This window comes from Pseudochaenichthys georgianus, chromosome 20, assembly GCF_902827115.2.
Source record: "Pseudochaenichthys georgianus chromosome 20, fPseGeo1.2, whole genome shotgun sequence".
Taxonomy (NCBI): Eukaryota; Metazoa; Chordata; class Actinopteri; order Perciformes; family Channichthyidae; genus Pseudochaenichthys; species Pseudochaenichthys georgianus.
Window position 1 is genome coordinate 16,862,978 of NC_047522.1, and position 13,455 is coordinate 16,876,432.

The following is a 13,455-nucleotide window of genomic DNA, read 5'->3' on the forward strand; positions in this document are numbered from 1 at the left end:
GAACGGCAACGCTGTGGTGAGTGGAAACACATCTGGAAAATGTATTTTTTCTTTAATTTCAATATAAAATCCAATCGTTTCCTTTGAGCTGATTTTGTTTTAGAAAGTAAACTACATAAAGTAACCAAAATTAATTATGAAAACATATGAAAGAAAGTGTCATTGAATGTTTTCCAAAATGTAGAAACAATTCAAATAATAAATACAAGAGAGGATGATTCTATTTGCGAAATTTATTTGTCAAAAGTGCAAAAAAAAGTATAAAAAACACCTTCAGTATATACATAAACTTTAAAATATTGACTGTACAATACTTATCACAAAATTAATTAATATCCCTGCAAAAGGACGAAAAAAAGTTCAGTGTTTGAAATGGTCTATGGCTTATTCTTACACAGATACAGTACAACAGCTTTCTCCAAAGTGGCATTTAAAAAAAAATCATCAGTCAGGGGGCCTAGAAGGACAGGCTAGTAGTGACAAGTAGAGTAAAAAAGATATTTGTTCAAATTTAGCTACAGAGATTTGAGGTCAGGTCGAGTGTCCTTGCAGCAGGAGGTTAAGAGTTGTTGTAGCTACAGTAATACACAGCTGTGCTGGCGTCTGACAGCACCGATGATATGAGGCTTTCAGGTCCCTGCATGCCGGCCTCGTGTGTCCCGTACGGCAAGCCTGGCATGTCCCCGCGTGCCGAAGAGGAGCTCAAATACTGCTCGAACTCGCTGCGGTCCACCTCGGCCAGCAGCTCGGAGTGCTGCATCTGCTCCACGCTGTCTGCTGAGTGAGGGTGGGAGTCAGGAGGGGGGGAGAGTTGCCCTGCCCCACCGGGGTGCCGCTTGGCCTGGCTGGGACTGTAGTGCTGGGTGTAGTACATGGCCAAAGGGTTAGGGCATCCCATGTAGGAAGGGGGCTGCTCTGGAGCTGAGGAGGGGTGTCTAGGGTTGCCATGGTGGTTAGAGTGAGGGTCCTGGGACTGGTACTCTGCCGCCTGGGAGTGGTAAGCGTACGCAGGCATCATGTGGCAGTCCTCTTGTGAATGTGAAGGGAAGAACATGAGGTCTGACTCCACAGCGTCCAGAGGAGAGGTGTCAGGCGTAGGGAGGCTGTAGCTCTCATAAGAGGGGCCCCCAAGACCCTGAGCATCTCGGTAGTGACTGAGCTGCTGCGGGGGAAGCTGGAAGCCGTGCTCGTGGTAGCCCAGGCCCAGACTCTCCACACACAGCCTGCCGTCCCCGGACATGGACGGGCCCTGATGATCGGACACGCCGTGGACAAGAAAGCCAGAGTCCAGCCTCTTAATCCTCTTCACCTGCTTCCGCCGCCGGGGCCGGTACTTGTAGTTGGGGTGGTCCTGCATGTGCTGGACCCTCAGCCGCTCAGCCTCCTCCACAAAGGGCTGCTTCTCCGTCACAGGAAGGGCTTTCCATGATTTCCCTGCAGGTCAAGAGGAGAGTGCACATCAATGATATGTCAGCAGATACTGTACAGTCTGGCCATGCACACTAAAATAGCTTGTTGCCATTTCAGGAGGCAGGGACAGGTTTTTGAGGTTAAATGTGGAGCTTAACTCAGTCCCTTTTAATAACATGGGGACATCACCTGCTGCCATAACAACCACTGCACCCATTGAGAAATAATTGTTGTTTGAGTGGAATATCCATAAAAGTTGACATAAAACTCAAATAACGAATCCTAAATTACAAAAGCAAATGGGAATAATAACACTCAACTTGAAGATATCTGGCACATATCACTAGATTGATGGAATAAAAGTGACTTACCCAGCATTTTGCTCAGCTCCGCGTTGTGCAGGTCCGGGTTTTGCTGCGCCAGTCTCTTGCGCTCATCCTTCGCCCACACCATAAACGCGTTCATGGGCCGTCGGATCCGCGGTTCAGTCTTGCCGCCGCGGTTCTGGCTCCCGGAGCTGGATGCGCACGGCTCACTTTTCACTTTGGTGTCCCCGAGAGGACTGTGGGGGTCGGCCCACTGGCAGTGTCCCATTCCAGGCATCATGACTGACATTGTACACCTTGCCTGGGTCTGATCGTCGCTGGCGTAACCCGCATCGGGACTACTCATCTCTGTCCAGATGGGAGGATTTGGAGAGCCACCGGGCAGCAACACACTACAACTGAAAACAACCTACAGAAAAACTATACAAGGGTTTTTGTTTTGCATTTGAGTTGGAAAGTTAGTCCCATCCATCAAGCACTTCCAGGAGTCGCATGGACTGAACTGTACCGAGTTCTCTGCGCTGGATGTGAAGGCTGCTGCGCTATAAACTCACAGGCAGCCAATCACCATGGGGTGGGAGTGCCCACTACAAAGGTGTAAAAAAGTTGGAGTAGCCCGCCTCCGACCGTTGTCTGAGGCGCAGAGACCCTTTAAGGAGAGACGCAGTGAGATTTCAAACAAACCCGAAATACAATTAATTAGATTAATATGATTTTTATAGCACGAAACTATATATTACTATGCTTTAGTGCATAGTTTAAAAAAAAAAAGTGCATGATTTTACTCCATGAGCAAAAACAGGTGTGACTGATCAAATCCACAATAACGTTTTATTTAGTCCATTTTCAATTCTCCCCCGTTGTATTAGACTGACACTAATATTAAGACAACAACCCACTTGGTCGTCAGTATGTGTATTGTGGGGTGACTGTGTTAAAATCTTGCATATCTGGTTTACGCGTGGACTTAATGGCCCCCTCATTCGCAACTTTTACGCACTGATCGTCTCGATGGAGACGTTCTTTGATTTCAGTCTAATGAGAGGCGCAATAGAGGATTAAGACAACCTAAGAGTCAAATCAATAAGAGGAGAGAAAGCTTAAATAAACACCCATTACATAGTTAAGTGATGAGGCCTCTGACGAAAAAACTGATGCGATACTGGTGCTCTTTCGTCTCCGAGTGTGACGTTCAAATGTCAGTTTGGATACACGGTATTTCCCCGACTAGACGTCAGTCTGGGATGCTAATGAACAAAACAAACAGCTGACTGATTAAGTTGACTGATTTAACTTAACTTTCAGTATCATTCACATGTATGAAGAAAACAGACCGTCTGGAAAAAAAGCCTACATACCTTTCTCTTTAGGAATACGAGAATACAGGGACATGGTTGGAATAGTGCCATGTGATGATTAAACATTTAAAACAATCATAAATTCGTTTTATGTGGTCAGCTATTATGCAGCTCACATAAATCGTTAAGGTGCATTTCACCTAAAATATCTATAGTATGTCTCAATCAAATTATTTTACTTACTTAACTTTATTGTATAGGCTATACTTTATTAACTTTTTCTGAGTTAAAAGTTTAAAATAAGGGTATTTAACTTTACAAAAATGCATTTGGTCTCAACAAATATGTTTTACTGAGCCTACATAAGGTGACATTTCAATTTGAGTTTAGGATGAACCTTTTGGACTTTTCATATTTCATGCAATATTTGTAGGTAAAATCCGCCATTAGTTAGAATATAAACTTGGTTATCTCTATGAAAGATATGATCAAGCAACAGAAACGTGTTAGAATGTGTTTTCTTGGTTTTGCATGCGGTGACATGAGAGGGAAAGGTTAAAGCAACCTGTTGCAACTCAAATAGACGTGTATGTTTATGTGCCAGAAACCCAAACATCACCCACAGTCTGATGCAGGTTCTTATCAGAGCCAGCAGACCTCAACCTGCCATCTTTCCTCGGCCCGTTCCCATCTCGTTGTGGGTAACGGTCCCTGTGACACCTCTAAAGGGGTTGACAGAAATATGAGAGATGCTTATGCAACCTTTTTGTGGCCCCGTGCAGACGCCAGCGGGGACTCCAGAGCATGCTGGGTGACCCTCTGGGGGTTGGTGGGAGGGTGTTTTGGATGGAGGTCCAGGATCTGGACTATAATACTGTCATCGTCTATTTTACCGCTGATGACCTGATAAGGTTTTTCCCCCTACGATCCTCAGAGAGTGGAGAAAGAGACTGTATGTGTGTGTGTTTACATGTGTGTGTGTGTTGAGATGGGCGTGGGTATGAGTGTGCCCGGGCCACCTCTCTCTCCCTCTCGCTGTGTGGGAGGGAGAAATCCTGGCTTTTGATGGGAGAAGTCATAAAGTCTGGAGTCGTAGCCACATTTCCTCTACAAGGTGAGGTTCAGAGTCAACCCAGAGGAGTGGAGGGGAGAGGGGACACGCCTCAGCCCCCCCTCATCCTCTCTCCATTCCTCCCCCTGTCCCTTCACTGAGTCCCCCACCCCGTGCCTGGGGAGTCTGGGGATGGGTGGGGGCCAGGGCTCCCGACGCCAGCCTCTGGACTCTCCGCTCAGGGAGAGGTCACTTGGCTTGCTTACACAATGGCATTATCTCAGTTCCAGCCTCGGCTACTGCAGCGGTGAGCACTTCCTGTCCCTCTGCAAGCACTTCCTGTCCTTGCCGTAGCAGCACAAACTGTCCGCCTTCCAAGTGAGTTCTGAAACGCAGTTAAGCTGCTGGTCGCCAGTCTCGCTGTATTAATGTCTGTGGGTGGCTTTCTTGGGAATTGCACAATGTGTTTGCTGGCTCCTTTGTGCCGAGCAGCGAGGCAGCGGTGTTAGTTTAAATCACAGGGACGGAAGGTATATATATGTTAGCACTCTGCACTGATCCCCTGAGCCGCTGGAGCTGCAGAGGCCTGAGCTGGACAAAGCCACATAAGGGCAAAGTGTTCTGAGTTTAAACCATACTAATTAGCAGCAAATGGATGGGTTTATCACCGGGTTCTTCAATCTTACACTTATGTAAGGAAGTACATTAATTAAGAGATACTATATAATTCATTCGAGCTGTTTATCATGTAGAAAAATACCAAACATTTACACATGTAAATTGGGTCCTGACATTTACATCTTATCATCTTATTGAGGTGCTATCGATTATATTTCAGCAACTTATTACCACCAGGCAGCAACATCCGGTACTGAAAAATAAATTCAACATGGAAGTGCCAAAAAATTGGTTCCTCAAAAGACAATTTTAGGCTCTGGCTCCAAAAGCGTGGTCATCTGCATTGAACCCATGGAAAAATGCAGAAGAAGTGAACGCTTTTTCAGCATGGTAAACAAGTTTTCAGTCTTTGGCTAAGTTCCCTGTTCAAAACGGCTGTTATTTCCAACGACGATAAGAGCAGTGAACCAAAACAAAAATGTTGTGTGCCCGAAAACCAAAACAATGTGGTATAAAATGCTAAGAAAATAAACCAAAATGTGGTTCTCTATAGTCAATAAAAAAGGGTTAAAGGACAAACTTGTCTTATGTTTTTTGAAATCATGGTTAGTTGCCTCCTTACACCAAACCCTGGTCACATGTATCGAAAAGAAATTAGAAGCCATCCACTCAGTATGTAGACATTTGTGATTATCTAGGGTGAGATAGTGATTGTTTAGATTACCTGATTCTGACTTCCTCCAACACCTGCTCTAGAGAGCGGGAGGTGTTTCAGGATGGGGGGAAGGGTCTTCGACAGTACGAGAGAATGAGCAAAGGAGGGGAGCACATAACAGGTGTGGAGGAGAGAAAGGAGGAGAGAAACGTATTTTCTATTGATTCTGTAAATAGAAATCACACATTTTCCTGAAGACAGAATACTTTTGAGACTAATATCCTCACTCGGGTATTAAAAACGAATTTTAATTCTGGTGTCAGCTGTCAGTCAAACTCTTAAGAACAGTAGTGGGGAGGAACAATGTAATATCTGACTGTAAAGATGGCTTTTTTGATATCATGGAGTGATTTTGAGTGACATGAAATCACGTCATGATAGAGATATGAGAGATCATCTACAGGTAGTGGTGGTTAAATGATGCTCGCAAGCAGGATGTGAGAGTCTGTTTCGTCATGTTTGTTTCCCAGGGTCTCTCTTTGGTCACTGAAATTGGGGACATGAAATTCTGGCAAGTGACGCCATAAACAAGACAGAAACTGAGTGCATAATTCCCTGTAACTGACATTTACACATAGATGTATTAATGTGTTATTAGTGGTACAGTTTTCGGGAATCTACTTGTGTTTATAGTGCCGGTTCACTCCATTTTGACCAAAGAGGACATTTTGATATCTTCACCCTGTACCCCAGCACAGCATACCATCCGGCCCCCGCCTCATGAAGATGCTCTGATGATAAAACTATTTATTGTTTGTCTCTTCGGCTCAGTTTGGAGATGAGCGCATCCGCCTTATCTTCTCGTCTCGCCCCTCATTCTCTGTCTAAACCAAAGCCCCCCGGTCTGAGAGAAATCTTAAATATGCCTTTAGTCATGCTAACATGGGGATGTTTGGAAACTTTTCACGACAAGTTGTGGTGACCCCTGGGTTCGCTCGCTGCCAGGGGTCAGCCAACAATAAAACGGAAGCAACAAGTAAAATAATCAAAGTCTCTTTCCTGAGAACGTCCATAGTGCTGTGCTTTCAGTCAGGCGACTTGAAGGATACGGTTATACAAAATAATAATGTCAAGGATAGTGTGTTAGGCCTTGAATCAGTGGCATGAGACGTGTGAAGAGGCCTTTGCATGCACAATAGCACAAAGCTAATATAAACCTTTTTTAAGTTCATGCAAAAGAAAATCAGTATTTCAGCTGGACTGCTCCTAAATAACGAAACAATAAGGAACTTACCACTCTTGATGTTAAGCTAAGCTACATTGTTAAAGGGGGCCGGTTCACATTTAGCTTACAGACAGAAAAGTGGTATATAATAGTAAAGAGTCTTTCTTTTTACGAGTATAGTAAGTCAATGGCAAGCAGGAGGTCATTCTGTAAACTCTGATGGATTTTTTCAATAGTAAATTCCGATAGCAATATTAACGTGTGTTTTCCTTATAAATTAGCTTAAAGGGGACCTATCGTGCAAAATTCACTTTGTGATGTCTTTTATACATACATATGTGTCCCCGGTGCGTCAGGGAACTCACGCAGCGTCAGAAAAGAAAACCCTCTCTCTTTTCCTCCGTACCCAAATCTTTTAAAAACAGGGGTACCACGAGAGGATACAGATGTGTTGCCGATATGACGTCAAATCGGCAGCAGACCCACAGAAAATTGCTATCAGAAACAATGCCTGATGTGTTTTGGACGTAATCTCATCTTGGTTTACATTAGCAAGCCTCGCTAACACTCAGATCTAACCTGTACTGGAGAGCAGTTGTGTTTAAAAAGCAGGAAATTAAAAAAAGGAACTCACCTTGTGATAAACCCGCAAGAGAAAAAGGGTTTGTGCTCCATACTGTTTCAGAAATAATCTTTGATGTGGTTTAGAACAGGATGGTGTTTTATCACAGCAGAATTTAACTTTATCTCCGGTAGAATTCTGATCAGGCATTAGCTCCGCCTCCTCTTTTTTTTTTTTCAAGCTAAGGACCCAAATCGGCGTTTCTCTAACAGGGCTGCAAAAGAGGGGTATGAGCAGTATGAGGCATGGCTACAATGGGTGATCTGTTTGGTATTTTAAGCAAAAAACTTCACAGACATGTTTTGTATAGGTATACAATATATGTTTCCAATATAGCATAATAGGTCCACTTTAAGTTAACCTGGGGGTTTATAATACCTATAAAATGTTTAATAAGGAACCTATCATTATATTTTCAGCCATTACTCTGGTGTGTATATGTTGTTTTAGCTTTGTTTTAATAACCAGACTTTTCCTTCAACTCCAGTGTTTACACTCTTTTGTAACTGAGCTCCGATTTTTTTAAATTCCAACTCCACAGGGAAAAAAATATCTAATAATAGAATGTCTTGATTGACTAATGAATCGCCATTAGTAAGCGGGGAAAGGGAAAACCCAGGTTTCCTCTGAGAAATGAGCGGGGGGGGCAGACTCTTTCATCTCTTCACTCTTACTGACCCGACCCGAATCCTCCCCGCCGCTGACCAGCACATTGTCCTGTCTCAGGCTAATCCAGACTCGTGTTTATCATTTTTATGACTTTATCCATCAAGACAGAGGTATGGTGGGCTTCCTGTTCTCCAGGTTCCTTGACAGGACCAGTCGCATTATTAGGGTCAACCTCAGCTCCCATCTCCCAACGCCATTGTTCATACTGGTGATAGGACCATTCCCAAACTGATAAGACTTGTCTATTTTGGGCCTTTCTTTTCTTTTTGTCCTTGACACATGTGTATGAGCCTGAAATAACTTTTTGGGTTCTTTTGGGAAAGAAAAACACACATGAACAAATATAAAAAAAATATCAGAACTGCAGCCGAATGATCCAACTTTTTTAACATCAGAGGGTTGTCTTACTCCGACAACAATTACTTCAGTGCCAAGTATACTTCAGTCCAGCCAACAGATAAACACCAAAGTCTTATTCAGCTGTCAAACCATTTTTGCACTTGCTTTTTCAGGCAAAATAATAAAGAACTTCATTAGTATTAGTGAGAAAACAAATAATAGATTATGTCAAGCGCCATTATTGTTGGCCACCATCCACGGTTGCCACAAATACTACTGCAACTTGACCTGCCTTTGACCCCTCGGCCCTAAGAAGTCCCTCAATTCATCTATTCTGTTTTGCTGCAACCTGATGATGCAGGTTAAAGAGAATACTTCAATTTTGAGGAAACCAAAGCAATATCTAGATTGGAGAATCTGTGTTTGATTCCTTTGTGATGAAAGTAGTTAGTTACTGATCAAACTCTCCAGACCGGGTTTTTTGGAAACGATGAGACAGTGAAGCCTTTGTATATGACAATCAGGGTGTGAATTGATCCCTCAGTCGCTCAAACACTCTGAATCCTTTCATGTGTGGCCTTTGCCTTTTTTGAGGCGCTAAAGCGTAGAACAAAATGCAGACACCCCCGAGGGTGCTAACAGGACGCCATGTAGGCCCAGGGTGACCAATGTCAATCAATAATAGCGTGTGTGATCAGTGGCATCGCACCTAGCAAGAATCTGGATCAATATGGGTAAGCAAGGGAGCTGCAAAGACAGAAGATAAGAGTAAAAACTCATCCTTAGCTGTTGTGGAAATAAAACCATAAGACTTAACATGTGACTTTTTTTTTTCACAGTGAAATACTGCGTTGTCATATCTGGAGATTACAGAACAAATACTCCAAAACTCATAACTGGAACTTCCTCATAGATGTGTCAACTTCTCCTTTAATGCTCTGCGGTTAATAGCTCCGTAAAAAAAAATTCACCACATCAACTCTAATTTTTACACTACCTTTTTATGACAAAACACTTTAGTATAATCGCGCAGTCAATGCAAAGTAATTTGGACACCTTTTCGGAGCACGGGCATGAGTCTTATAAACAACAGTGCTCTGCAGACCCTGTTGTTCTGTATTGTGCTAAAGTGAGAGAAATGGCTGAGGAATGTGTTGTTTTCACACAGCTGTGGTTTTATGGAGGAAATGCACTGTGTGTGTGAGGGCTTCCTCCCTACGTTGTTCCCTTTACACTAAGGCTGTATGGAAACAAGCAGCATTAATAGGAAGGACCGAACAACTTTTAATCAGATTCACACATTTTTTCTGTAAAAAAGTTTCTTTGTCGCTCAAGGCTCCTGTCAAACTAATGTCCCATCAAATTAATTAAACACGAGGCAGCTGGATTGGTGTCAAGTTAACGACACTGGAATAATAAATCAACCCAAGGTGTGAACATTTTACTTTCACCTTCTTTTTTCCCCTTATAGAGCAAAGTGAGGGCTGATGTCATGTTCTAAGACAAATCATTAGGACAAAACACGGCTGTTTTAATACAATGTAAACCGTGAGAGCATTTTATCAATACATTATCTCACATGTCTTGACTGTCTTACACTTCAAGGAGTTCCTGTGTTTGACTAAACCTTGCAGTGTCTGAGTTCACCTGATGGAGATTATCTCCTCAGTTCATTTACACACAATGGTCGGGAGCATCAATATCTACTCACTCCCTACCTCAGGTTGTGCTGCACCAAATCCTCCCCTGCAGCCTCATATAAACAAGGTCATTTGCAACGGTTCACTTTCTTAGTTTAATTATACGTCTAATAACACTGAATCTACAGCTATCTAAGCTTAGCATAAAGCACATCTAAAGCTCACTCATTTACATGTTACATATACATATTTATACGTGAGATAAGTTGTTGTCTTACAGTGGGATATACTGGACCACAAACCATTGAGCTAAAAACTTGATGTAATAGGTGAACCCAAACATGACCCAACATTTATGCTAATGTGGCTTAATTCTTTTGCGTAAATGGCACATTTGCCAGAGGAATTTCCTGCAGTTTTTCTTTTACATACATTCAGGTTTAAAGAGAGGTTTAACAATTGTTTTCTCTCTATCACCATCACAATCAAACCTGATTATCCCTTTATGATGACATGGGAACAGCTCATATCAGGAAGCTCAGGGGAAGTCCCCCCTGATATCATTGCATGCTGCATCGGGACAAAAGCTTGCCCATTACATGCTGGAGAGTGTAAAACAATGAAGACCCCAGAGGACGCTACCCGCAGCTTATATATGGCATCCAGATATTCAGATCAATGCTCAGGGTGCGCACTTTGAACTTTGCAGTCATTGTTGCGTTCTGTGCAGTGGCAGGTTCGGCGTTTTTTGGCTCGAAACCATCCAAAACATGTGTTATCGCTGCAGGCTGTGGAGCATGGGGCCTTATCAGATGGCCTTGTGGCCTCACAATAACAAAGGCTCTATCGTGCCTTAGCAGACCCGTAACTGCTGGCGATGTCATAGAACAACAATAAACACAACATGCAAGTGATGCAAATAATGTTACTCAAGATGCTCCAATAAGCATTTATTAATTCTTAAGTGTCATCTTGAGAAAATATGCCAAAATGACGCTGATTTTAATAAGTAGGAGTAGTGTGATTTAGAATATGCACATTTTCTAAAAATAAATCAGTCAGTTTAAGCATGATTCTGCACCTTTAAACCACCAACTGATTTAAAGCTTTGGCCTCATCCGATCTCCTCCTCACCTTGCTTTATTCTAAGGCCCAGATTTACAGAGTAAATCAAAGCAGACAATTTCCTCAGCTCAGAGGAAAACCCCTCGGAGGAGAATGAGTTGATAAAGTCCCAATGTGCCCACGGCTTCCTCTCAGATAAATAAATACATAAATTAAAACACGCCTGGCCACGTCAGATGTATTGTTCCTCCCTAGGCTGTGAAGTAGAGGATATTGTTTATAATAAATAAGTCCATTAACAGATTTGGCCCAGGTGGGTGACATGGACTCTGTGACATCCCATCACCCCCTGCAGGGACCTTAGACCCCAAAGGGGCCACGATACTTCCATTTAAGGCAGTGATGGCCAAGGAAAAAGGGACTACAGAGGTTAGTGTTGGTTTGACTGTGCTGAGACTGTGTCATGTTTTCTGGAGTGATAAGAGCCGGAGCAGGAAGCTGTGAGAGGGCAGGAAGGAAGAGAGCTTAGGTCTGGAAGGAGAGGGGAGATGAGGGTAAAAGAGAGTTGAGCAGCATAAATAAAATGTAAATGGGTATGCAACAAATGTACATGCAGCTGTATGTGGTGTTCGATGGTTTCATGCATGCATGCACACATGCTTGCGGGAGGGAAGAGGGCCGAGCTCTGCTGGGAAATGCAGAGGGAACCTGGGGTCTAAGGGGAAGTGAGTGGATGACTATGATTTGGTCTGAAAGGCCATACTAACATACACCTGCTTCCCGCAATCAAACAGGCCCACACAATGATGACGATATCTAGAATCAGGCTTGTATCTGTTGACACCAGACCCAGCAGTGAAGCAAGAAGAAAATATAAATCTGTTGCTTTGATTAAAATCTGCACAAAAAAGTTAAGGTTCAAAATCACAGGGTAGTTAAAAGCGAGCTCAAAGGGTTACCTGGAACTGTGCACAAGCAGGCATTTATTGCATGCTAGCACTGGAAACTGATTTAGTTTTTGAGCACTTTGTCATGTTCTCGTTGTCATTTTATTGATTGCTAGTTTATTTTTTAATAAAGAAATGTCTACTCTTTTAGCTTGATCTAGATTCATATTTATTGCAAATTAGCAGTCATAACTATAGAGTCACCATAAACAAGAGGAATCAAAGTTCATATGGATCAAATATCAGGCTGCAAACAGTTGGAATTCATCCCATGTGAACTCTTTCAGAGTTTCACTGGCTCAAGTGGAAATCAGCAGCTCAGTCCCACACCACACTTTTTAATCAATCTGTTCATCTAAAAAGGATTTCTCTATTTTGAGATTTTAATCCAGTGTCTGAGTTAATCTCTGAAACTCCGGGATTGGAGGAGGGGTTGGACGGGGGCATCAAAGCCACTCAACTCCAGCCTTGCTCTCACAATTACACCCACAACCAATAAATCTAGCTCTCATAATGCCTCTCGGAAAATTAATTTTTTGAAGCCGGAGACACGGTCATGTAGGTCAGATAGTCGCCGCTTTGGTTGATTTCAGAAGTTTTTCAGTTGGATAAATAACAAGTGTAACTGATGGTCAAGCTACTGACAGATAACAGCAGATCAGCAGGAAAAACACTATGGGATTTCACCTTAAGATCAAAACACTGAGGTAAATATGTGCAGTATTCATTGTACTGGATTTAGAGTAAGCAGGGAAATGCAGCTTATTGGATACAACTCAATAACAGTTCTGCTTTATGTCTTACAGATAGATGATGAATCAATACAACAGAGAGAGCCCTCCACTGGAACTCTAAAGCATTACACACAAACCGATAGCCTTACTGCTTTTCCGATTGCTCCTAATAGTACATAGTCATTCGATATTTGCAGCTCTGTCTCAATATCACACATTTTAACATTTCGATAGTAAACTATTAAAGAGTTCAGAAAAAAACATGATCTGTTTAAAACTGTGAGAATATTCTGATCATGTTAGTGCCAAAATCATATAAATTAAACTTTAAGAAGTCCATTTAAAGATTTGTAGAGGAGATGGGTTTAAAGGACAATTCCTATAAGAAATATAAGATTGAATTATGCCAACTTTCCAAAGTATTGAGACTGGCATTACAAAATATTTTTGATACAATTTCGAAATGGCAGCAACCTTATCTGGTATGTCATCAACGTGTAAAACTCTCACCATTTTAAATGAAGTGAAGTAGTAAATCTGTTCTTTGCAATTCAAAATTAGAATATATCTGTGGTGGGAAATCATGTTTTTTAAACTTTTTTACATGGGTTGAGTTTAAAATGGACCGAGGGCAGAGCCAGTGAGTCTGGCCTCTACTTGCCCTGCTCTGAGGCCTTTATTAGAGGTCTATTACTGTAAAGCTGCTATCAGCTATTGGGGGGGTGGGGGGGCTCCCTGGCTGCCACTAAGCAGTAAATAAATATGAGCCTATTGTATTCTTGTAGCCTTACTGTCCTTGCTCTTCCATGCTGAGCAAACGCTCACATACAATGGGAGGCCGGACTGCCTTGTCATT

At 42.5% G+C, this 13,455-nt stretch overlaps 1 protein-coding gene across 1 annotated transcript; it reads right to left on the minus strand.

Moving 5' to 3' along the window:
• Positions 1-218: 218 nt before the first annotated feature.
• Positions 219-2,242, minus strand: sox17 (SRY-box transcription factor 17). The gene is made up of 2 exons (XM_034108741.1): positions 1,782-2,242; positions 219-1,434 (listed from the first exon to the last, which is right to left on the minus strand). Exons 1-2 carry the CDS (start codon positions 2,080-2,082, stop codon positions 560-562), a joined length of 1,176 nt encoding a protein of 391 aa, XP_033964632.1. The 5' UTR covers positions 2,083-2,242; the 3' UTR covers positions 219-559.
• Between the last annotated feature and the right edge of the window lie 11,213 nt (positions 2,243-13,455).